Source organism: Prionailurus viverrinus, chromosome B2 (genome assembly GCF_022837055.1).
Source record: "Prionailurus viverrinus isolate Anna chromosome B2, UM_Priviv_1.0, whole genome shotgun sequence".
Classification (NCBI taxonomy): domain Eukaryota; kingdom Metazoa; phylum Chordata; class Mammalia; order Carnivora; family Felidae; genus Prionailurus; species Prionailurus viverrinus.
The window spans coordinates 32,151,905-32,173,409 of record NC_062565.1 but is presented as its reverse complement, the minus strand read 5'-3'; the positions used below and the strand labels follow the sequence as shown (position 1 = coordinate 32,173,409).

General features: G+C 45.4%; 2 protein-coding genes across 4 annotated transcripts; one reads left to right on the top strand and one right to left on the bottom strand.

Moving 5' to 3' along the window:
- Positions 1–310: 310 nt before the first annotated feature.
- On the bottom strand, positions 311–5,807 carry RPS18 (ribosomal protein S18). Of its 2 annotated transcripts, none has more exons than XM_047859217.1 (6): positions 5,800–5,807; positions 4,774–4,872; positions 927–1,013; positions 741–842; positions 551–642; positions 311–428 (listed from the first exon to the last, which is right to left on the bottom strand). In XM_047859217.1, the coding sequence occupies exons 1-6, from the start codon at positions 5,800–5,802 to the stop codon at positions 353–355; spliced, it is 459 nt and encodes a 152-aa protein (XP_047715173.1). In that variant the 5' UTR covers positions 5,803–5,807; the 3' UTR covers positions 311–352. The 2 variants fall into 2 exon arrangements, with proteins under 2 accessions (XP_047715173.1, XP_047715172.1); XM_047859216.1 differs by lacking the exon at positions 5,800–5,807 and adding an exon at positions 5,343–5,430.
- Positions 5,517–20,679, top strand: VPS52 (VPS52 subunit of GARP complex). 2 transcript variants are annotated; one of them, XM_047859215.1, is made up of 20 exons: positions 5,517–5,872; positions 6,742–6,826; positions 6,973–7,025; positions 7,211–7,286; positions 7,485–7,552; positions 7,853–8,028; positions 8,404–8,554; positions 8,843–8,943; positions 9,055–9,187; positions 9,327–9,384; positions 9,743–9,876; positions 10,352–10,507; positions 10,980–11,098; positions 11,502–11,625; positions 11,889–11,984; positions 12,101–12,208; positions 12,433–12,498; positions 19,166–19,277; positions 19,482–19,600; positions 19,801–20,679. In XM_047859215.1, exons 1-20 carry the CDS (start codon positions 5,783–5,785, stop codon positions 19,945–19,947), a joined length of 2,172 nt encoding a protein of 723 aa, XP_047715171.1. In that variant the 5' UTR covers positions 5,517–5,782; the 3' UTR covers positions 19,948–20,679. The 2 variants fall into 2 exon arrangements, 1 of the variants encoding a protein (XP_047715171.1); XR_007152233.1 differs by lacking the exons at positions 19,482–19,600; positions 19,801–20,679 and adding an exon at positions 17,208–17,445.
- The last annotated feature ends 826 nt before the right edge of the window (positions 20,680–21,505 follow it).

The following is a 21,505-nucleotide window of genomic DNA, read 5'->3' as shown; positions in this document are numbered from 1 at the left end:
CTCACACTTGCCACACCGCCCCACGCGCTAACCCGAGCGCCTTGGTTGTCTTGAAATTGGCTTAGGCTCCCCCTCTAGGCCGAGTGTTTTCTCTGCCTCACACCTTAGAAGGTGGGAACCCAAGAGGGTGCGCCACCTCTGGTAGGACGGGGAGTAGCAACGCCATTGCTTTACCCTAGACCCAGGGCACCTGGTTTGGGTAGCTGAGTGAGGCCATCAACTGAGAGGAGAAACACCCAAAGGGCCCACTGTGGTAGCTTTCCGGATCAGTGTCCCCAGAATAAAGGAGAGAACTACATACAAAGAAGACTTAGGTGTATAAACTATTTATTAACAGACAAGGTCTACAGATTTATTTCTTCTTGGACACACCCACAGTGCGGCCCCTGCGGCCTGTGGTCTTGGTGTGCTGGCCTCGGACACGAAGTCTGCAGGTGAGAAGAGAGAAAGGTCACAGGTCATACACAACATAAAGGAAACACTTGGGGGGCATGAGAAACCTCTGGGAGTCTAGGGGCAGGCAGGGAGAGGAGACTCCCACCCCACTCACCCCCAGAAGTGGCGCAGCCCTCTGTGGGCCCGAATCTTCTTCAGTCGTTCCAGGTCTTCACGGAGTTTGTTATCCAGACCATTGGCCAGGACCTGGATTTGGAAGAGCAACATTTTACCCACTGACCTCCTAGGACTAATTCTAATGGGACACCCTGCCTTTCTCTAATCTCTCCCATTTCAATACACACCTGGCTGTATTTTCCATCCTTCACATCCTTTTGTCTGTTCAAAAACCAGTCTGGGATCTTATACTGGCGTGGATTCTGCATAATGGTGATCACACGTTCTACCTGTCAAGCAGGACAAAGGTCAGATACAGATGGCCTCCCTTCCAAGGCAGGCCCAGCCCACAGCACCCCCTTCCTTGTCCTCACCTCATCCTCAGTGAGCTCTCCTGCCCTCTTGGTGAGATCGATGTCTGCTTTCCTCAACACCACATGAGCATATCTTCGCCCTACACCCTGAGGAGAGGTTTTGTAATTTGGGGTTGAGTCTGATTTTTTTTATTGTTTGTAAGCCCCACTATTCAGCCTGCAACCGCCCACTGCACTATACTTTTTTAGATACAAAGCCTAACCATTAAACAGAAAAGGTTTTATTCAGGAGCGGGTCCAAAAGAAAGCACATCTTTTCATACTGCTCAACACATTCATTCATCAAGTGATGGCTCTTAAGACACTGCAGCAGCACCCAAGAATGGTACCTTCTAGTCTCTGCATTGTGGAGGACCAAAACTTGGCTCTCAACGTGGATGCAGCAGCAAGAGTAAGGACTTTTGGGGTAATAGGGTTGATCAAGGGGTGGGATTGTGGTGCTCTGGGTCTCTAAGGGCCATAGTCCTTTGGGCAGGTCACCTCATCGCAATGATTAGTTTTCTAAGATCACAAACTTGATGGTCTGTGCTCAGAGATGAGCAGGCCACAGGGAGCTAACCACCCAAACCAAACTCAAGAAAACTAACACACTGGTGGCATTGTGCTGGCATCAACACGGGTACTTTGCCACCCAAACTTGCACCTGAATGGTGAAGGATGGTGTGCCAGGTTGAATAGTGCCCCTCCCCTCACTCCACTGTATGTCCACCTAGAATGTGACCTTATCTGGAAAAACGGTCATTCCAAATATACTTAGTTAAAATGAGGTTAGACCAGATTAGTGCAGGCCCTGAATCCAATGACTAGTATTCTCACAAAAAGAGAAGACGCAGAGCAAAGGCCATGTAATAAGAAGAGCGACACAGCTACAAGACAAGAAATAGCAAGGACTGTTGGCAACCACCAGAAGATTGATTCCTAGAGCCTTCTGAGGGAGCTCACACCTTGATTTTGGATGTTTGGCCTCCAGAACTATAGGAATAAGTTTTCCGTTGGTTTAAGCCAAGAAGTAGCTTGTTTCAGTAGCCCCAGAAAACGAAGACTTATTTCCTCTCTGTAAGAAATGACCTGGAATATCAAATTATCAGAAGATATTAAAGTCTAAGCCTCTCATTTACAGATAGAGGTGCCTGGGTGGCTCAGTTAAGCGTCCAACTTGACTTCCGGCTCAGGTCATAATCTTATAGTCTGTGGGTTCAAGCCCCGCATAGGGTTCTGCGCTGACAGTGCAGAGCCTGTTTGGCATTCTCTCTCCCTCGAAACAGATAAATGTGAAAAAAATAAAAGATTTACAGATAAAATAGTATGTCTGAGGTTTACTTTAAAATGATAGTGAAGAGTGTAGATAAAACAAGAGTTCATATTTTTAGACGATATTCATAGGGGCTAGTAATTTTCTGCCCTCTACTTTTCAATGTTAAAGTTTTTCCATAATCAAGTTAAAAAGTTGCTGTTAAGCTAAAATTTTTGAAAGCCCTGTTTGCAGACTGATACAAACTCACCAACTTCCTAAGTTAGGACCCTAGATCCCCCTTTCTCAGCCAAGGAGACCACCTCTGTTTTCTCCATCCAGAAGAGTATACTCAGGGGACCATCACTCATTATTTGTAGCCCAATGGCCTAGACCATATAATAGAAGAGTTGGCACCAAATTAATATTACTCTCAGAAAGTATTTAATGCGGTGTTACTCATGGGACAGGACCTGAATTCTTCAAACATGGCCAGTGGGTTACTTCCCAGGTTTCCAAGTAACCCACAGATGGCAGTATCACCCTGATTTAGAGGAAAGGCAGAACACCAGCCAACCTTAAACAGACACAGCAAAAGTCTTCAAGTGGAAACAAAACAATTAGGAAAGGTTCGTTGGTATACAATAAGCTGATAAGGTCTGTATTATTTCTCAATATCCTCTTCTGCTTGAGTCAGTTTCCATTCATCCTTCCCCATCCAATTAATCTTATCATTTGTTTTTTTTTTTTTTGAGGAATCCCTCCTCATACCCAGCCTCCACTTTCTTCCAGTTTCTAATTATTACCCCCCCTCCCCCATTCTGGATCCTTAGAAAAGACCCTCTCCAAGCTTTAGTTCTCTCACCAAAGAGCTAGGTGCATTTGCTGGCTCTCCACACAATTAGCAAAAACCTCTGTATCGTCTATCTCTAGGAATAACCTTTCCCAGTGATAAGCAAAGTGTAATAAGAGACTTATTACCAAACTCACAAATTACCTTTAAGTCCTTTGGTTAAATTGTTAAGTGGGCTACAAACACACATTTAATGAAAGTAAATACAAAACCAGTTAATTTCAAAGAGGCAGAGAGAAAGGGATTAACACAAGCATTCCATTAGCCACCACCATCTTTTATACAGGCACATCTCATTTCATTGCACTGTGCAGATATTGTGGTTTTTGTTCTTTTACACAATGAAGGCTTATGGCAAATTCTGTGTCAAACGAATCTATCGGTGCCATTTCCCTAAAAGCATTGTGCTGGTGTCACATTTTGGTAATTCTCACAATATTTCACTTTTTAGTTAAATATTATAGTCATTATAGTGATCTGTGATTATGACTCCTTGAAAACTCATGATTAGCATTTCTTCCAGCAATAAAGTATTTTTAAATCAAGGTACACACATTTTAGACATAATCCTACACACTTAATATTGACTACAGTGTAAATATAACTTGCATATGCAACAAGAAACCAAAAGATTCATTTGACTCACTTTATTGCCTGGAACTGAGCCTGCCATATACATCTCTATGCTGTGCCTGTCTGTATTCACTATCCCATTTTAGCCTCATACCAACGCTTGGAAAAGGTACTATATTTTATACCATCTTACTAGTTTCACATAATAACCAAAGAAAGCAATCTTTTTACACACCGTTTAAGAAAAAACAAAGGCTGTGCTTCCTGCAGTGTAACATGAAAAAGCAAAGGAATTTGATCTGATGAATCAAAGCTAGGATATACAATTCTAAATTAACAAGTTATTTTATATTTGTCTCCTTTAAATTTTTTTGAAACCAGGCTACAGTATCCTGGATCCATTCCCTAACACTGCATAAATACACCAATTATGCACCAGAAGCAGGGGACTGTGAGCAAGACAGGGACTATCCTTGCCCCCATGATGTCCACAGAAGGGGAGAAAACACACTCAGCCATTCCACAATTATACGTACGGGCCAAAAACTACAATACAATAATGTCTCCATCTGGAAGGCCAGTTCATCAGGTTGGTGAAGGGAATCATCCAAGCCTGTGCTCCCTGACCTAATTCACACAATGAACCAAACACTTGTTCCCATCAACAGAAACAGGAAATGCGTTTCATTCACCTCAGGCATCAGAGTTAAACAACCTGCTCATGATGTAGTGACACCCTCCTACTTCACAACTATTGGTTTCTTCATGCTGGGAATCTGTTGGCATTTCTATGTACCCCCCCCCCCATGTGCAATTATACAATTTCTAAGGTGTATGTATTCCCACAGTGATGGCTGCTGTTATGATGCACTCCTGTAGGAATCAGAAACCAAATTTAGAACAAACCTCACAAGAGGATCATGGCTGATGGTCCAGTAAAATTTTAGTGAATTCTGGTAGACAAGGGAACCCACTCCCCTTCCCCTACAAGTATCTCAGACTGTTCTCTGGCTTTCTTTACTTACCTTTTGGGGTGAACGTGGCGAGGGATTAGTGGAATTAATCACTCTTTTAACCATTCTTTTGTTTTTACCCAGCTAGTTGGGACGTGTGTTTCTTCAACCCTGCCTCACTTACAGCTGTCTTAACCTAAGTATCATTTTTAGTCTCCATTCCTTACCCTACTTTACCTTAATTGCAGTGATGGCAAAGGCTATCTTCCGCCGCCCATCGATATTGGTGTTGAGTACTCGCAAAATGTGCTGGAACTTCTCAGGGATTACTAGAGACTGACAGAGATTGGGGGAGAAACCAGACATCACGAATGAACTACTATCAAACAGTAACGTTAAGCTTGTCACACAGGGAGCAACGACCCCCTCCCCCCCTTCGGTTTTCTCACAACAAACTCTCCTCAGTGCTGCAGACAACAGGACATGAAGTGTTCAGGCCCAGGAAAACGCAACCTTTAGGAGGGGGGAGGTCTTCTGCCCGTTCCCAAAAGTACACTCTGAGTGGCAGACACTGGAGGTCCCCATTCACGCCCAACCTTTTCGCCGCTTTCGAGCGCTCTGGGAGGGACTCTTCCTTTGGCCCACTCCCCAGATGTCTTTAGTTATTCTTCCCCGGGGGGCGCCATCCAAAGACTCACACAGAAAGTTACGAACCCGGAGAATAGGCCGTTTCCGGCCTCCTAATAGCAGACTTTCTGTGTCCCAGTTCCGATGTCGCCAGATCCCGCCACTAACCCCAAGCTTACCATGGCGGCGGCCCCAGCGGCGGCGTGTAGGCCTCCTGTGGAAGAGAGAACGGAAGTGACGTCGTACCCTTATATAGCTACCAGACGGAAGAGGCGGAGCTATCTTGCAGGAGCGCTTCAGGAAATTGTGCCAGAGCCTAGTCGACTTCTGGGAGTCGCTATTGATGGCTACAACTTCCGGTGCTGCCTCCCTTTACAATTCGTAAAGTTCTTTGGTGTGAGAGCGGCAAAGGTTCCGGGATGGGATAGTGCTTAAGACTTCCAATTCCCGTTTTCAGTTGGGTGAAGTGGTGAGGGCTGAAGAGGGAAGGTTGGAGTCAAACAACTTAATTCAAATATCTGGGAACGATTTCGCGCTCCTCAAGACCTTCTAGAATTTGTAGTTCCACTCCAGGGACGGACTCGGCGACTGACAGCTGCCGGAAGTGAGGCTGCGCGGAATGACCGCTGCTGCGACCATGGCGGCAGCTGCCCGAGAGCTGATGTTGCGGGCTGGGGCCTCAGATATGGAGGAGGAGGAGGGCCCGCTGGTGAGAACGCGGGGCTCTTTCTCTTACGGAGTCTTGTCCGGTCGTCCTCGAGTCAGAAAGGCCTGGGCTGGGTTTAGGCACAAGGGTGGGAGCCCGACTGCTACCGATGATGCTACCTGTTTGGCTTTCCATACCCCCTCCTTGGGACCCGACTTGAGTCTGAGCCGGAAACAGAGTGGCCAAGAGTCAATTTCCCCAGAGGCACAATTTCAATTAATTTCCAGATTTGGGGGCAGGATGGAGAAGCAGTGTAGTGTAAAGGTTAAGAACATGGCTTCTATAGTCAGATTGGGTTCCAATTCCAGTTTTGCCACTTACACGCTGTGTGTCTTGGGGCAAGTTAACCAGTCTCTCGGTCGTGCTTTATACACATATAAGGTGAACGAAATAATAAGACGTACCATATAGATTGTTGGTTATTATGGTGAGATGAATGAGTATATGAAGGGTGGCACCTGGCACGCAGGTAAAAGCTATGTGTTAGCTGACGTTTCTAGAAAGGCTGGTGCTCCCCAGAGGGATTGTTGATAGAACACTTGAGATAGCAGGAGTCTGGAAAAGCCTGCATTCAACTGTAAGTTTTGCTCTGTCCTCTGCAACTCCTGATTTTTCCCATTGGGACACCTCTACTCTCCGTGGGTTGCCTGTTTCTTTGTCGTATTCCCTACCTATAAGCCCCAAGTAGTAGATTGGGTACAATGTGAAACTCTTGGAATTTTTTGACTCAGTACCTATGGCTCCCTAGTAAACTCCGGCCCGTCCTCCTCTCCCCTCTCCCACCATGCCATGAAGGTTTGCGGATTATCCCATTATATTTGTTCTCCCTATGTTCTTCCTGTGTCCTTTCCCATTAACTTGTCTCTCTCCAGGGGGGTGGTCCTGGTCTTCAGGAGCCATTGCAACTTGGAGAGTTGGACATCTCCTCTGATGAATTCATCCTGGATGAAGTGGATGGTAAGTGATAGAGGTGGATGCAGACTGCTTATGAGGATCTGAGAGGCAAGGGGGCTGGAAATAATAAGGCTGGGATTGGTGGACAGATGTTCAGTTGGGGGAGGGAGCTGTGGAGCTGGACCCTTACAATAAACTTCTATTTCCAGTTCACATTCAGGCAAATCTGGAGGATGAATTAGTAAAGGAAGCTCTTAAAACGGTGAGGCTTTAGGCTATACTGATCTGCCCCTCCACTTACCCTCCCTTCAAATAATTAAAAAAGGAAACAGTCTCTTGGACTTATAATGTTACCCTGGTGTCTTATTCTCTAGTCCTGTGTTGATTCTGTCCCAGTGTCCCTTCACTGTGACTTTCTCCTAAGCTGCTATGTTTCTGTTCTCCCAGGGCGTGGATCTCCGACACTATTCAAAGCAGGTTGAGCTGGAGCTACAGCAGATTGAGCAGAAGTCCATTCGGGATTGTATCCTCCAGTAGAGAAAATGGGTGATGTTATTAAAATAGGGATTTTGTGGAGTATGGTGCAGGCAGCCTGGGGTGGGGGTGGGGGCTGACATCTTCTCTCTGAAGTTTCTGTCATCTCAGGGAGAAACTGGAGATGTCCTGCAGGTCTGAGAATCTCCAACTTTATGGTGAGGCCCCTTGACTTTTTGTGGGTCAGATATCCAAGAGAGTGAGAACATAGCATCTCTGCACAACCAGATTACAGCCTGCGATGCTGTTCTTGAGGTTAGTAACCATGACCTGTGATCCCTAATAACCCTGAACCAGATCATGGTGTCTGGTGCCATTCTTTAGGTCATCAGCCTCAGATGGGGATAGTTAGATTCATTTTCAGGGTGACCTCAGCAGCCTTTCTTGTTGTTACTGCCATAACTAATGTTGCTTGCCAGTGACCTTTGGGGTGCTTTTTACCTCATCACCTGCTACCCTCATGGGCTGATACTGAAGACTTCAATAAACTTAGGTGGCCCATTTGTCCCCTACCTACCCTGTGGTGCTCCAGCAACATCTCTGTCCTCCCCCCAGCGCATGGAGCAGATGTTGGGAGCTTTTCAGAGTGACCTCAGCTCTATCAGCTCTGAGATCCGGACACTGCAGGAACAGTCAGGAGCCATGAACATTCGGCTTCGAAACCGCCAGGCAGTTCGGGGGAAACTTGGGGAACTTGTCGATGGTCTGATAGTGCCCTCTGCTCTGATCACGTGAGTTGCCAGTTTGAAGAGTCACAATGTCTGTAGCAGGTAGTTGGGCTGGGGTGACCTACCTTACTTATCACGTGGGTCTCCTGGCTTCATGTCATCAGGTGCCTTCCAGAAACTGTTGGGTGGGTTGACAGCCCTTTCAATCTTGATGCATCCAAGATTAGGAATCATCCAGGGTCAGGCATGTAGTGAGCAGTTTCAAGGCTTATGGGCATGGGAGCAGGGGGAGAGGTTCCAGGAACTTTGTGCATGTATCCTGACTACGTGATACAGTGTGAGAAGGGAGAGGAGACGGTGGATATAAGGGATACGGTTTGGGGTCTAGGGATGTCTGGGTCTCCCTCCTAACCCCTTCCACCCATCCCTGCTACCCAGGGCAATTCTGGAGGCCCCAGTGACAGAGCCCAGGTTCCTGGAACAGCTACAGGAACTGGATGCCAAGGCAGCTGCAGTCCGAGAGCAGGAGGCTAGAGGCACAGCGGCCTGTGCAGATGTCAGAGGCATACTCGACCGGCTCCGGGTCAAGGTGAGAGATGGGGATGATAGCCCAGAGATGATAATACTCTTCCTGACACCTTCAACTTAGATTTCCCTGGCAGCGCTCATTGTAGCTTTTCCCCAAAACTTCACCCTACCTTTACCTGGCAGACCTCATCCTCACGTCTCTGGCTTCCCCTGAAAATTTAAAGAAATACTGAAGAGGTATTCTCTACCCTTCATCCTCCAATATTTAACATTTGGTACTTCCCCCACCACTTCCTGAACAGTAATAAGGTTGCAGCTTCATGCCCTGTGTTTGGTCCCCCGTGTCTAGGCAGTGACGAAGATCCGAGAATTCATCCTGCAGAAGATTTATTCCTTCAGAAAACCAATGACCAACTATCAGATCCCCCAGACGGCACTGCTGAAATACAGGTCACCACCTGAAGGAAGGGCTCAGGATGGCCTCTGAAGTATTGAGCAGCCCATTGCAGTGTCTGCTTTCTTGGGGAGGCAGGGATACTGACTCATCCCTGGCCCCTCCAGGTTCTTCTATCAGTTTCTACTGGGCAATGAACGAGCAACAGCAAAGGAGATCAGGGATGAATATGTGGAAACACTGAGCAAGATCTACCTGTCTTATTATCGCTCTTACCTGGGGCGGCTCATGAAGGTGCAGGTGAGGCCAGGGAGAGAGGCATTCCTAGGAACGTGGGCTGGGAAGAGGGACCACCTCTGGGCAAGGCTGGACAGTAGACAAAAATTTTTTATCACTATAGGAAGAGATGGTTACCAGTTCTCTTTTCTCTTTTTTCTAGTACGAGGAAGTGGCTGAGAAGGATGATCTAATGGGCGTGGAAGACACAGCAAAGAAAGATATCCTAGACCTGAGGAACCCACATACTAGCCCTTGACAGGGAGGGTACTTCCAGCTCAGCCTCAAAGGCATTGCTTCTTGCCTTTTTCTTTGTAACCAAAACCTTTGAGAATGTGATGAAGGCTGTGGCCTTCCTCCCCAGAAAAAGGCACACATCATTTTGACACATGGTTTTGCATATGGTATCAGGGAGGATAGAAGCTCTCTGAAGCCCATTCACAAGTATCAGGTAGAGTGAGGTCCTGGTACTGGGAAGGAAGTACATCTAGGCTGTGTCTAGCTGCCTCCAGTCCCTGAAGGCACTGGGTCTCTGAGTCTGTCACAGTTGTGATCTTATTATTTTCCCTGACCCTTCACGATTCTTCTCGAAGCCTTCCCTCCGCAGCAGGAACACCATCTTCACCCTGGGGACTCGTGGCTCTGTCATCTCCCCCACTGAACTGGAGGCCCCCATCCTGGTGCCCCACACTGCACAGCGGGGAGAACAGAGGGTAGGAGAAGGAACAAGAGTCTGTCACGAGGGGACGCTGAGCCTTGGGTGGGGGAGGCCAGACTGGGCAAAGCCACCCATGCTGTAGGTCCCTGTATCAATTTCCTTAGAACTGGGAGTGGCCTTCTCAGGTCACCCGAGCGTTCTGTGATGTGAGGAGGGTTAAGACTGTTGACTTTGGGGCGTATAGAGGGAGAGACTGGCTGAGGGGCGTGACATGTCATGAGGCAGGTTGTGGAGGTGAATGCATGCATAAAAACGGCAGGTGGGGGTAGGTTCTTCTCTTGTGCCCCTTGTCCCCCCTCCTCCTTTCAGTACACACTCAGGTTGCTCTTTCTCAGTCTGCACTTGGGTCAGATGGGAAGGGCCTCCTGAGCTCTCATTACCCAAGCTCAATGGTTTTCCAGCTCTGTCTCTGGGGAGTCAGTGTTGGGATCCATCCCTTCTGTTTCTCTTCTTTACCCCTCCCATCCTAGTATCCCTTCGAGGCCCTCTTCCGCAGCCAGCACTACGCCCTCCTAGACAATTCCTGCCGTGAATATCTTTTCATCTGTGAATTCTTTGTTGTGTCTGGCTCGGCTGCGCACGAGCTCTTCAATGCTGTCATGGGCCGTACACTCAGCATGACCCTGGTGAGATCCCCAGCTCCTGTGCCCTTAGACCTCTTTGTCCTCAGTCCTCTTTAACACCTTAGTGGAGTCCTAGCTGTGGTGGTACTGAAACCAGGATTTCCTTATTCTAAAATGTCTAAACCTCATACTCGCAGAGTATATGAAACCCTCAAAGCTTGGGGTCCTGAGGTTACCCCTACTACTGACCCACACTCAGGCAGTAACATCTGAAAACAGAGGGGCCCCCGAAATAGTGCTCAGCCCTGAATTCTGCTGTGATGGGCTTGTGATCATAGATCCTGATGGGCAAGGCAGCAGGACCATGTGAGTGGCCAGTGGACAGGGAAGGAGGGACCATTTCCTGAGAGATCACACCTCTCCCTCCCTTCCTTCCAGTGCCACCTCCCCATAGGAGCACATGCATTTGTCCATAGCCTCTGGGAATGACACAGTAACATTCTTTTCCAATCTTCTGTTTGTCCCTGAATCATAGAAACACCTGGAGTCCTATCTCACTGACTGCTACGATGCCATTGCTGTTTTTCTCTGTATCCACATTGTTCTCCGATTCCGCAACATTGCAGCGAAGAGGGATGTTCCTGCTCTGGACAGGTCACTGAGTTCTGGTCCTTGATGCCCACTGCCCTTGAACCCATAGTCTTACATGACCCTGCCCTGACCTTTGGACTGCTACTGACCTGATACCTGATTCTTACTCCCATTCATCTGCCTGGAGATAGTACTGCTTTCTGATTCACCTTTCATACCAGTCCTGCTTCTACCAGCCATCAGCTGTTAATTGGGTTCCCCCCACAGAAACTCTTCCCCTGCCCCCCCCCCCCCATTTCTTACTGACTTCTTAAGTTTTTATTTTAATTCCAGTTAGCTAACATATAGCATTCTATTAGTGTCAGGTGCACAATATGCTCATTCAACAATTCCATACATGACCCACTGCTCCTCACGACCCCCCTGTTTCTTGCCAGCTGATCTCTGATTCTGATTAAGCCTGCAGGTACTGGGAGCAGGTGCTTGCCTTGCTCTGGCCACGGTTTGAGCTGATCCTGGAGATGAACGTCCAGAGTGTCCGAAGCACTGACCCTCAGCGCCTTGGGGGGCTGGATACTCGGCCCCACTATGTAAGACAGGACAAGGGTAACAAAGGGGTTCTGAAAGGCAGGGCTGTTAGCTTCACTGTGGGGTTGGCCAGGTGTCCAGTTGTGTTGTGGGCCTGGCTGGATATTTGGGCACACTGTGTGAGGGGGCAATGTAGGAGTGCGCGTGAACTCGGTGAGCTGGGCACTGTTGGTTAGAGGGATGGGAGGTAGGAGTTAATTGGCCAGCTCCCAGGGACTCGGGCAGGGGGTTGGTGTGAATTTTCTTCCTACTTTGTCTCCCCAAGATCACACGCCGATATGCAGAATTCTCCTCTGCTCTTGTCAGCATCAATCAGACAATTCCCAACGAGCGGACGATGCAGCTGCTGGGACAGCTACAGGTGAGGGCGGACAGGACAGCCTTCCCAGCAGCCCAGCTGCCGCAGCCACCTGAGTGTGAGGAGGGCCGTGCGCCCTTGCCTCCACTTGTGTCACCTCCTTCTTCTGACTTTCCCAGGTGGAAGTGGAGAATTTTGTCCTGCGGGTGGCAGCTGAGTTCTCCTCAAGGAAGGAGCAGCTGGTGTTCCTGATCAACAACTACGACATGATGCTGGGTGTGCTGATGGTACAGACACTGCTTCTCCCTTCCTCCCCACCTGGAGAGTTTGGCTTCCCCTACTGCTCTGTTAGCTCCCTGAGGACAGACATGATGTTGGTTTTGTTCCATGTTTTATTCTTGGCGTCTGGCACAGTGCCTGGCCGAGTACAGTAAATGCGGAAGGAAGGGGATATCCTGAAGTGAAGGGCTGCTTCTCCCCACACTTGAGATTTCCCTTTGTCGTCCCTTAGGAGCGGGCTGCAGATGACAGCAAAGAGGTTGAGAGTTTCCAGCAGCTGCTCAATGCTCGGACGCAGGTAGGGGTGTGGGGAAGAAGAAAGGATGGTCTTGTGTGGTTTTCAGTTCTGTGTGTGTGTCTGTGTGTGTCTGTGTGTGGGTGTGGCAATTAAAGGATATTAGGTACACAGACTTGCAACTATTGGTCAGCTTTATTTTCTTTTGTATTTTTTTTTATGATATACGTGCTCCTGAAGCCACTACATGCCTTGGCAATAACCAGCATCAAACACTGAATTCTTCCTCACTCCATTTCCTCACTTCTCAGGGTCTCCCCTTGACCTATATGTTGTGTTTACCATGTTCTTGCTTTTAAAAATACATAACAGAAAGAAAAAAAATGTATATATATACGTATATACACACACACACACACACACACATATGTATATATGTATGTATGTATGTATGTATGTATGTATGGTAAGGCAATAATTATTTAGTTTTGTTTTTTTAAAGTTTTTGTTTTTTATTTTCTTTTTTGAAGTTGGCTCTACACCCAGTGTGGGGCTCAAACTCACAACCTGACACTGAGCCACCCAGGAGCCCCTGTGTATTTCTTTTCGATTTATAAAAGTTTTTTTGTATTAATTTTATTTATGAAACCAATGTTTTGATCATATAGTTTGTAGATATTTTTCGGTGTTTTATCTTTTTATTTTTTTTATGTTGTCTTAAGATGGACATCTTAATTGTTCATCTTAATTATCTTAATTGTCTTAAAATTAATCTTAATTTTAATATGATTGACTTTACTGATCTTTATTTTTCTGTCTTGTTAGAAATGTTGGGGCGCCTGGGTGGCTCAGTCATTTAAGCGTCCAACTCTTGATCTCAGCTCAGGTCTTGATCTTGGGGTCATGAGTCAAACCCCACATTGGGCTCTGTGCTGGGTGTGAAGTCTACTTAAAAAAAAAAAAAAGTCTTACATTATCCCAGGGTCAGAAAAATATTATACTACATTTTCCTGTTAATGTAGAATTTTGGTTTTTACGTTTAAGCCCTAAATTTACCTGGAATTGATTTTGTGTATGATGTGAGGTAGGAATCTAATTTAATATTTTATGTATAGAAAATGATGGAACCAGAACTATAGAAAATCTCTTTCTTTCTCCATACACAGTGTGCTTCTGTCAGATAGCAAAATGTGTCTTTGTCTCTGTTCTTTTTTTTTTTTATGTTTTTTTTTTTTTTTATTTTGAGAGAGAGAAAGCAGAGAAGGGGCAGAGAGAGAATCCCAAGCAGGCTCTGCACTGTCAGCACAGAGCCCAGCACGGGGCTTGATCTCACAAATCACGAGATCATGACCTGAGCCCAAATCAGGAGTCTGCCGCTTAGCTGACTTGTGCCATCCAGGCACCCCTTGCCTGTCTATTCTATTCCATTGATCAATTTGTCTAACCTGCAATGCAGTTTTAATTATTGTGCTTTATAACGATGCAAACATGCTCTATGATTATGCAAATATTATGCTATATTATTACACAAATTCTACCTTTTTTAGGAGTATGTTGAGTAGTGTTGACCTCTTGATTTTTCATATAAATTTTACAGTCAGCTTGTAAATTTTGACATTTAAAAAAGTCCGTTAAGGATTTTGATTGGAATTGCACTGATCAATTTGAATCAGTTTGGAAGAATTGATAGTTATGGTATTGAAACGTCTCATCCATGAACATGGGCTCCCCATTTTTAAGGATATTCTTTAATGTCTTTTTTTTTTTAACTTTTTGTTTTTAGTGTTTATTTATTTTGAGAGACAGAGAGAGACAGAAAGCAAGGGAGGGGCAGAGAGAAAGGAGAGAGAGAATTCCAAGCTGGCTCCAAGCTGCTAGTGCAGAGCCCATTGCAGGGCTTGATCTCACAAACTGTGAGACCATGACCTGCACCAAAATCAAGAGTTGGACACTCAACCAACTGAGCCACCCAGGCGCCCCGTCTTTAATGTCCTTTCATAACCTTTTATAATTTTCAACACAAAGACATTGCAGATCTTTTGTCAGTTATTCCTAGGTAGGTGTAATATATAGATTTCATCCTACTAGGAGTAAATAAATCCTCTCTAATTCTCTGTGTTTAATTTCTTACATCTTTGATCTTTTACTTTTCTGGCTAGGACCTCTCTGACAATGTTGAACAATTGAATAGTGTGCAATAGTGAGAACCCCTGTCCTGTTCCTGATTTTAAAAGGAATGCTTTCATCACTTTCCCATTAGGAATAATGCTGCTGTGTTTTTGTAAATGCCCTTTATCAGGTTAAGAAAATTCCTTTCAATCCCTAGTGTACTGGGAGTTGTTACTGTAGTTATTCCTATTAGGAATAAACCCACATTCAGGAATAATTACTAGGAGTACTAGGAATAATTGCTAACTTTTTTCCTTTCAAATTGTTCAGACTTCCTGATCTATTCTTTTAGAATTTGCCTTTTAAATAAACTTGTTACTTAAATATTATCATTTTTAAAAGAAATTTTCTTGTTGTTTGAATTGCCGTGTAGAAATGCTCTTGAGGGTGCCTGGGTGGCTCAGTTGGGTAAGTGTCACACTCGTTTTTTTAATGTTTATTTTTGAGAGAGAGACAGAGCACGAGCAGGGGAGGGGCAGAGAGAGAGACACACACAGAATCCAAAGCAGGCTCCAGGCTTTCAGCTGTCAGCACAGAGCCCGACGCAGGGCTGGATCTCACGAACCTCCAGATCATGACTTGAGCCGAAGTCAGACGCTTAACCGACTGAGCCACCCAGGTGCCCCAAGTGTCTGACTCTTGATTTCGGCTCACGTGATCTCCTGGTTTGTGGGCTGGAGCCTCACATGGAGCTCTGTGCTGACAGTGTGGAGCCTGTTTGGGATGCTCTCTCTCACTCTGTCCCTCCCCTGCTCACGTGCGCATGCTCTCTCTCTAAATAAATAGACAAATAAATAAATAAACTTAAAAATTATTTAAACAAAAAAGAAATGCTATTGATTTTTGTGTATCAACCATATACAAAGCCACCTCCTTAACTTTTTATTTCTAAACATTTCTGGAGGTAGTGTGTGCGTGTTTCTATGTAGATATGACAGTTTTAGTTATTCCTTTCTAATCCTTAAGTCTTTAATTTCTTATGTCTTTATTCTCCTCCTGTACTGGCTAGTACCTCCACACAAAGCTGAATAGTTGAGTAGAAGTGATGACAGTGAGAACCCTTATCTTTTCTTAGTTTTCAAAGGAATGTTTTCATCATTTCCCCATTAAGAGTAACATTGCTGTAGGCTTTTTATAGTTACCCTTTCTCAGGTTGAGAAAATTCCTTTCAATCCCTAGCATGCCAAGAGTTATTATCATTACTAGTTTTTCATTACCTATCAATAATTACTTCATTTTTAAAAATTCAAACATAATTAACATACAGTGTTATATTAGTTTCAGGTGTACAATATAATGATTCAATACATGTCTCAGTGCTCATCAAGATAAGTGTACTTTGAACTTCCTTAATCTATTTCACCCTTCCCCCTACTCTCCATCCCTCTGGCAACCACGTTTGTTCTCTGTGTCTAAGAGTCTACTTTTTGGTTTGTCTCTTTTTTTGACTTTGTTTTGTTTCTTAAGTTCCACATATGTGTGAAATCACATATGGTATTTGCCTTTTTCTGACTGACTTATTTCAGCTAGCATTATACATTCAGGGTCCTTCCATGTTATTGCAAATGGCAGGATTTCATTCGTTTTTATGGCTGATATTCCATTGTATATTCCTTGTCCTTTCATCTGTTGATGGACACTTTGGTTATTTCCATATCTTGGCTGTTGTAAATAAGGCTGCGATAAATATAGGGGTGCATATTATCTTTTCAAATTAGTGTTTTTGTTTTCTTTGGGTAAATACCCAGTAGTGGAATTACTGGATCATATGGTAATTCTATTTTTAATTTTTTGAGGACCCTCCATACTGTTTTCCACAGTGGCTGCACCAGTTTGCATTTCTACCAACAGTGCACGAGGGTTCATTTTTCTCTACATCCTCACCAACACTTTGGTGTTTAATTTACAGTAGGCCAGAAGTTACTGTTTATTGAAAGCATGAATGGGTGTTGAATTTTTAATCAAGAACGTATGCTTTTTCTTCTGCAGTGGTTGAGGTAATTACATGGTTTTTCTTCTTTATCAGTTTTATGGTTTATGACATTTGTAGACTTTAGAATGTTAAACCTTGCCAGAGGCTTCTGGGTGGCTTGGTTGGTTAAGTGTCCAACTTCGGCTCAGGTCATAAATCTCACAGTTCGTGAGTTCAAACCCCATGTCGGACTCTGTGCTGACAGCTCAGAACCTGGAGCCTGCCTTGGATCTGTGTCTCCCTCTCTCTCTGCCCCTCCACCACTCATGCTCGTGCTCTCTCTCTCTCTCTCTCTCAAAAATAAATAAACATTAAAAAAAACTTAAGAAAAAAAAAAGAAAAGAATGTTAAGGGCACCTGAGTGGCTCAGTTGGTTAAGCGTCCAACTTCAGCTCAGGTCATGATCTCACAGTTTGTGAGTTTGAGCCCCACATCGGGCTCTGTGCTGACAGCTTGGAGCCTGGAGCCTGCTTCGGATTCCGTGTCTCCCCCCTCTCTCTGCCCCTCCCCTGTTTGTGTTCTGTCTCTCAAAAATAAATAAACGTTAAAAAATTAAAAAAAAAAAACAAGAATGTTAAACCATTCTGGATTTGATCTAATTCATTTGGAATTTTTGCTTCTTTGTCCATAGGTGATACTGGCCATTGATTTTCTTTCCTTGTACTGTCTTTGTATGGTTTTGGTACCAGAGTCATACTGGATTCGGAGGAGGAGGTAGAAAGGAAATATGCCTTCTTTCTTTCTGTTCTGAAAGAGTTTAAGGTTGAAATGATCTCTTCCTTGAAAGTTTCATAGAACTTGCCAACAAAAGCATTTCCGAAGATTTAAAACAATGAAATTCCCTCAAAGTATCGCTTTTATTGAATTGTGTAAGTTTGAATATGTAGCATTTTTGAAATAAGTCAGTTCTAAGAATTTTAATATTTCAATTATTTCTTCTTTAGATCCATGAGATTTTTGGAGGAGTATTTTAAAATTTCCAAAACTGGTTTTCTTATTTATCAAAGGTTTTTTGTTTTTTTTTTTTAAATTAATGTCTAACTTAATTACATTGTAGGTAGAGAATGTGGGGTTTTTTGGTACTGAGTTTTGGAAATTTTTTTAGATGCACTTGTGGCCTAGTACATGATCAACTTTTATAAATGCTCCATGCATGGTTGAGAAGGATGTGTATTCTGTAATTGCTCAGTGTGGAGATCCAAGCTTTTTAATTGTATTGTTCAAATTATCTACATCTTTAATGATTTTTTTTTTTTTGCGTGTACTTATCAGTAGTTGAAAGAGATGCTTTGAAATTTGTAGACTTGTCACTTTTTTACTGTAGTTCTATCAAATTTTGCTTTACATAGTTTTAGCTTATTTTATCTAAATTCTTAAAAGTTTAGAATCGGGGGACGCCTGGGTGGCTTGGTCGGTTAAGCGTCCGACTTCGGCTCAGGTCATGATCTCACGGTCCATGAGTTCGAGCTCCGCGTCGGGCTCTGTGCTGACAGCTCAGAGCCTGGAGCCTGCTTCGGATTCTGTGTCTCCCTCTCTCTCTGCTCCTCCCCTGTTCATGCTCTGTCTCTCTCTGTCTCAAAAAAATAAATAAACGTTAAAAAAAAAAAAAAAAGTTTAGAATCGGGGGCCACCTCACCAGCCCATTCCTAATCTTGTTGAGTGGTCATCTTTGTGTCTATATTTTTAGCTTCTTTGAATGTTTCATACAGAATGCACAACCACTGTGTATCTGATAGTTCTGATGTTGGCAATCTTTGCAGGTCTAAGTCCATTGCTTACTATCTGTACTGATTCTTATGGTAGTTTTTCCTTTCTTATGTGTCTGGTGATCTTTGAGTTGATTGCCTGATCTTATGATCAGGGGGAGTCATATGGGCCTAAAATGGGATTGAGGATATTTTTCTTTTTTCAGTAATTTTATTTTTTAATTAATTATTTTTTTGAGATTGAGAGAGAGGAGAGGGAACACATGAGCTGGGGAGAGGGGCAGAGGGAGAGAGAGAGAATCTTAAGCAGGCTCCACACTCAGCATGGAGCCTGATGCAGGGCTTGATGCCCATGTCCCTGAGATCATGACCTGAGCCGAAATCAAGTGTCGGAAGCTCAACTGACTGAGCCACCCAGGCACCCTGAGGATATTTTCTTTCAAGAGGATTTGTCTCTGCCTTTGTAATAGCTGAAAGACGCAATCCACTTAGATCTACATCAGTACCTCTTTGAGGTTCTCATGAGAGACCCAGGCTCTGCTTCTCCACCTGAGTCTGCCATCAGACTCCCTCCATTTCCAGATAGCAGACTTGCTATGGCCATTTGCCTTCTGGTAGCCTTGCCTCTCCCAGCCGCCCACCCCTCTGGTTCCGGCCCTGACCCCAATTTATTATTACTCTGCTTCCAGCTCCAGTTTAGTTTTTTGGTTTTTGTTTTTGAAGAAGGGGATCCTTGGAGATTTCCCCTACCCCTGAGACCAGTGGTGTCTTAAAGTATATAACTTGCTCTGGGAGTGTTCTGAGGACCCGGTCAGTCATGATCCGCAAGGAAAGGTGCTGACACCAGGGCCACTTGACCCTGTGTATATGTGTATTTCTACAGGAATTCATTGAAGAGTTGCTGTCTCCCCCTTTTGGAGGTCTGGTGGCATTTGTGAAGGAAGCGGAGGCTTTGATTGAGCGTGGACAGGCTGAGCGGCTTCGAGGGGAAGAAGGTATGAGGATGATGTGGTAGTGGTGGGTTCAGTGGTAAGGTGAGTGGAAAAGAAAAATGAGAGGGTGCAGATCCCATGAGGAGGGTAGAGTAGGAAAATGGGGTTGGATGCTGAGGAAGGCTGTGCCTGGGGGAGGACTTTGGGACAAAGATCACCCTAGCCAAGTCCTTCTCTGACACCCTCTCTCTTTCCTCCTGCCATCAGCCCGGGTTACTCAGCTGATCCGTGGCTTTGGTAGTTCCTGGAAATCATCAGTGGAGTCTCTGAGTCAGGATGTAATGCGGAGTTTCACCAACTTCAGAAATGGGACCAGTATCATCCAGGTGACTTAACAACTCCCAGCCCTCACTTTGCCCCACTCTGTCACTAGTTGTTTTCCCTCTCTTTTCCCTGGGCTCGCATCATGCAAGTGACCCTTGATCGTCAACTACCAGCATGCCCAGAATTCTGGATGAGCCCTAGCCTGATTCCTAACATCATCTTCACCACCCCACATGATCCTTCCATGACTTTCTCTGACCAGGGAGCTTTGACCCAGCTGATCCAGCTCTATCATCGGTTCCACCGTGTGCTCTCTCAGCCCCAGCTCCGAGCTCTCCCTGCCAGGGCTGAGCTCATCAATATTCATCATCTAATGGTGGAGCTCAAGAAGCACAAGCCCAACTTCTGATGTCTCGGACCCTGGGATCCACCGGCCTTCTCCATGGACTTCTGTACCCTATCCCAGACTCTTCTTCACCTGGGGTTTCCTTTCCAGTTCTCCCTCTGCCTCCCAGGTCCTTGACATGCCTCACCCTGCCTTCATTCCCCAGACCCTGCCTTATCAGGATAAGCTGAATTTCCTTGTTTTCAGGTTCCCAGGACCACTTCCCCCTGGCCTTCCAAAACACCTTTATCATTTTCCCTATTTCATTCACCATCCTTCCCCCACACACATACACCTAAGTTTTCTTTCCCCAGTAAAACCTTCACTGCCTTGGTCTCTGGTTTACTCAACTCTTGTCACCATGTCCTGAGTCACAAAAGCCCCAGCTCTTGGAATTGGTGGCAAGGTGAAACTGCCTCCAAGTCATTGATTCCTCTCCCCTGGCCCCACCCCCAGTGTTTTGTTTTTTGTAGCCTTTTTTTTCTTTTAATATTTATTTTTGAGAGAGTGTAAGTGTGGGAGGGGCAGAGGTGGGACAGAGGATCCAAGCGGGCTGTGCACTGACAGCAGCAACCCGATGCAGGGCTTGAACTCATGAACCAAGAGAACATGACTGAGCCACCCAGGTGCCCCTTTTCTATGGCTTTTTGACCTAAGATCTCAGCAACTTGAACACTAACCAGTCCCCTCCTGGCTTGAGAGTTACTCCAAGGTCAGCTTGCAGAAAACAATAAATATTTAATATGACGTAACACACCTTTCCCATTTCCTTCCTCTTTCCTCCTTGGGCCTTCAAGTGGCCCCATCTCTGTTCCAGGGTCACCTTTCCTCTCAGGCTACCTCCTGGGCTTACCTCCCTTCTGATGGGTATCCATAAGGAAGGGGTACTGGTAGTAAACTTTTTTTTTTTTTAATTTTTTAACGTTTATTTACTTTTGATATGGAGACAGAGTGCAGGCGGGGGAAGGGCAGAGAGAGAGAGGGAGACAGAATCTGAAGCAGGCTCCAGGCTCCCAGCTGTCAACAGAGCCCGACGGGACTTGAACTCACCAACTGTGAGATCATGACCTAAGCCAAAGTTGGATGCCTAACCAACTAAACCACCCAGGCGCCCCCCCCCCTCCCCCCCCAGATAATAAACTCTTAACTGCTTCAGGCCAAAGAAGTGGTGGCATTGGTTTTAGGCAGGAACTATTTCATGAGTAACCAGCCTGGTGGAGGAAGGTGGCCCCTGTTTAAGATGGCCAATGCATCAGGTGCTGGGAACATGGCTGTGCAGCCTCTGGCACTGTCCTATGGCTGCCTTGGTTCCCCACTATGGTCTCTCCTTGCATCCCTGCCCCCAAACTGACCCTGGGACTGTCTCCTTTCCTTGAACATCAGCTTTTGAGCTCCTCTGGTTCTGGCTGGCACAACCCTTGATGGAGGGCTGTAGCACCTACACCACTGAGGCAGGTGTAGGACAGGTCTGCAGTGTGTCTGTCTCATCCATTTCTATGTTTGACTTGGAGCCTTCCTGCTGCTTCCCACCTATACACCTCGTTTGAACTCAGACTAGGTAGGAGAGACTCGGAGGCGCCTT

Excerpts from the sequence above, each read along its gene's own strand:
- RPS18 (XM_047859217.1), bottom strand. Across the intron at positions 843-926 it reads GAGAGCTCACTGAGGATGAG|GTAGAACGTGTGATCACCAT; the intron begins GTGAGGACAAGG and ends CCTGCTTGACAG. Across the intron at positions 429-550 it reads GGGCTGCGCCACTTCTGGGG|ACTTCGTGTCCGAGGCCAGC; the intron begins GTGAGTGGGGTG and ends TCTCACCTGCAG.
- VPS52 (XM_047859215.1), top strand. The coding sequence starts at position 5,783 with ATGACCGCTGCTGCGACCATGGCGGCAGCTGCCCGAGAGCTGATGTTG. Across the intron at positions 7,553-7,852 it reads CCTGCGATGCTGTTCTTGAG|CGCATGGAGCAGATGTTGGG; the intron begins GTTAGTAACCAT and ends TCCTCCCCCCAG. Across the intron at positions 9,877-10,351 it reads CACAGCGGGGAGAACAGAGG|TATCCCTTCGAGGCCCTCTT; the intron begins GTAGGAGAAGGA and ends CTCCCATCCTAG.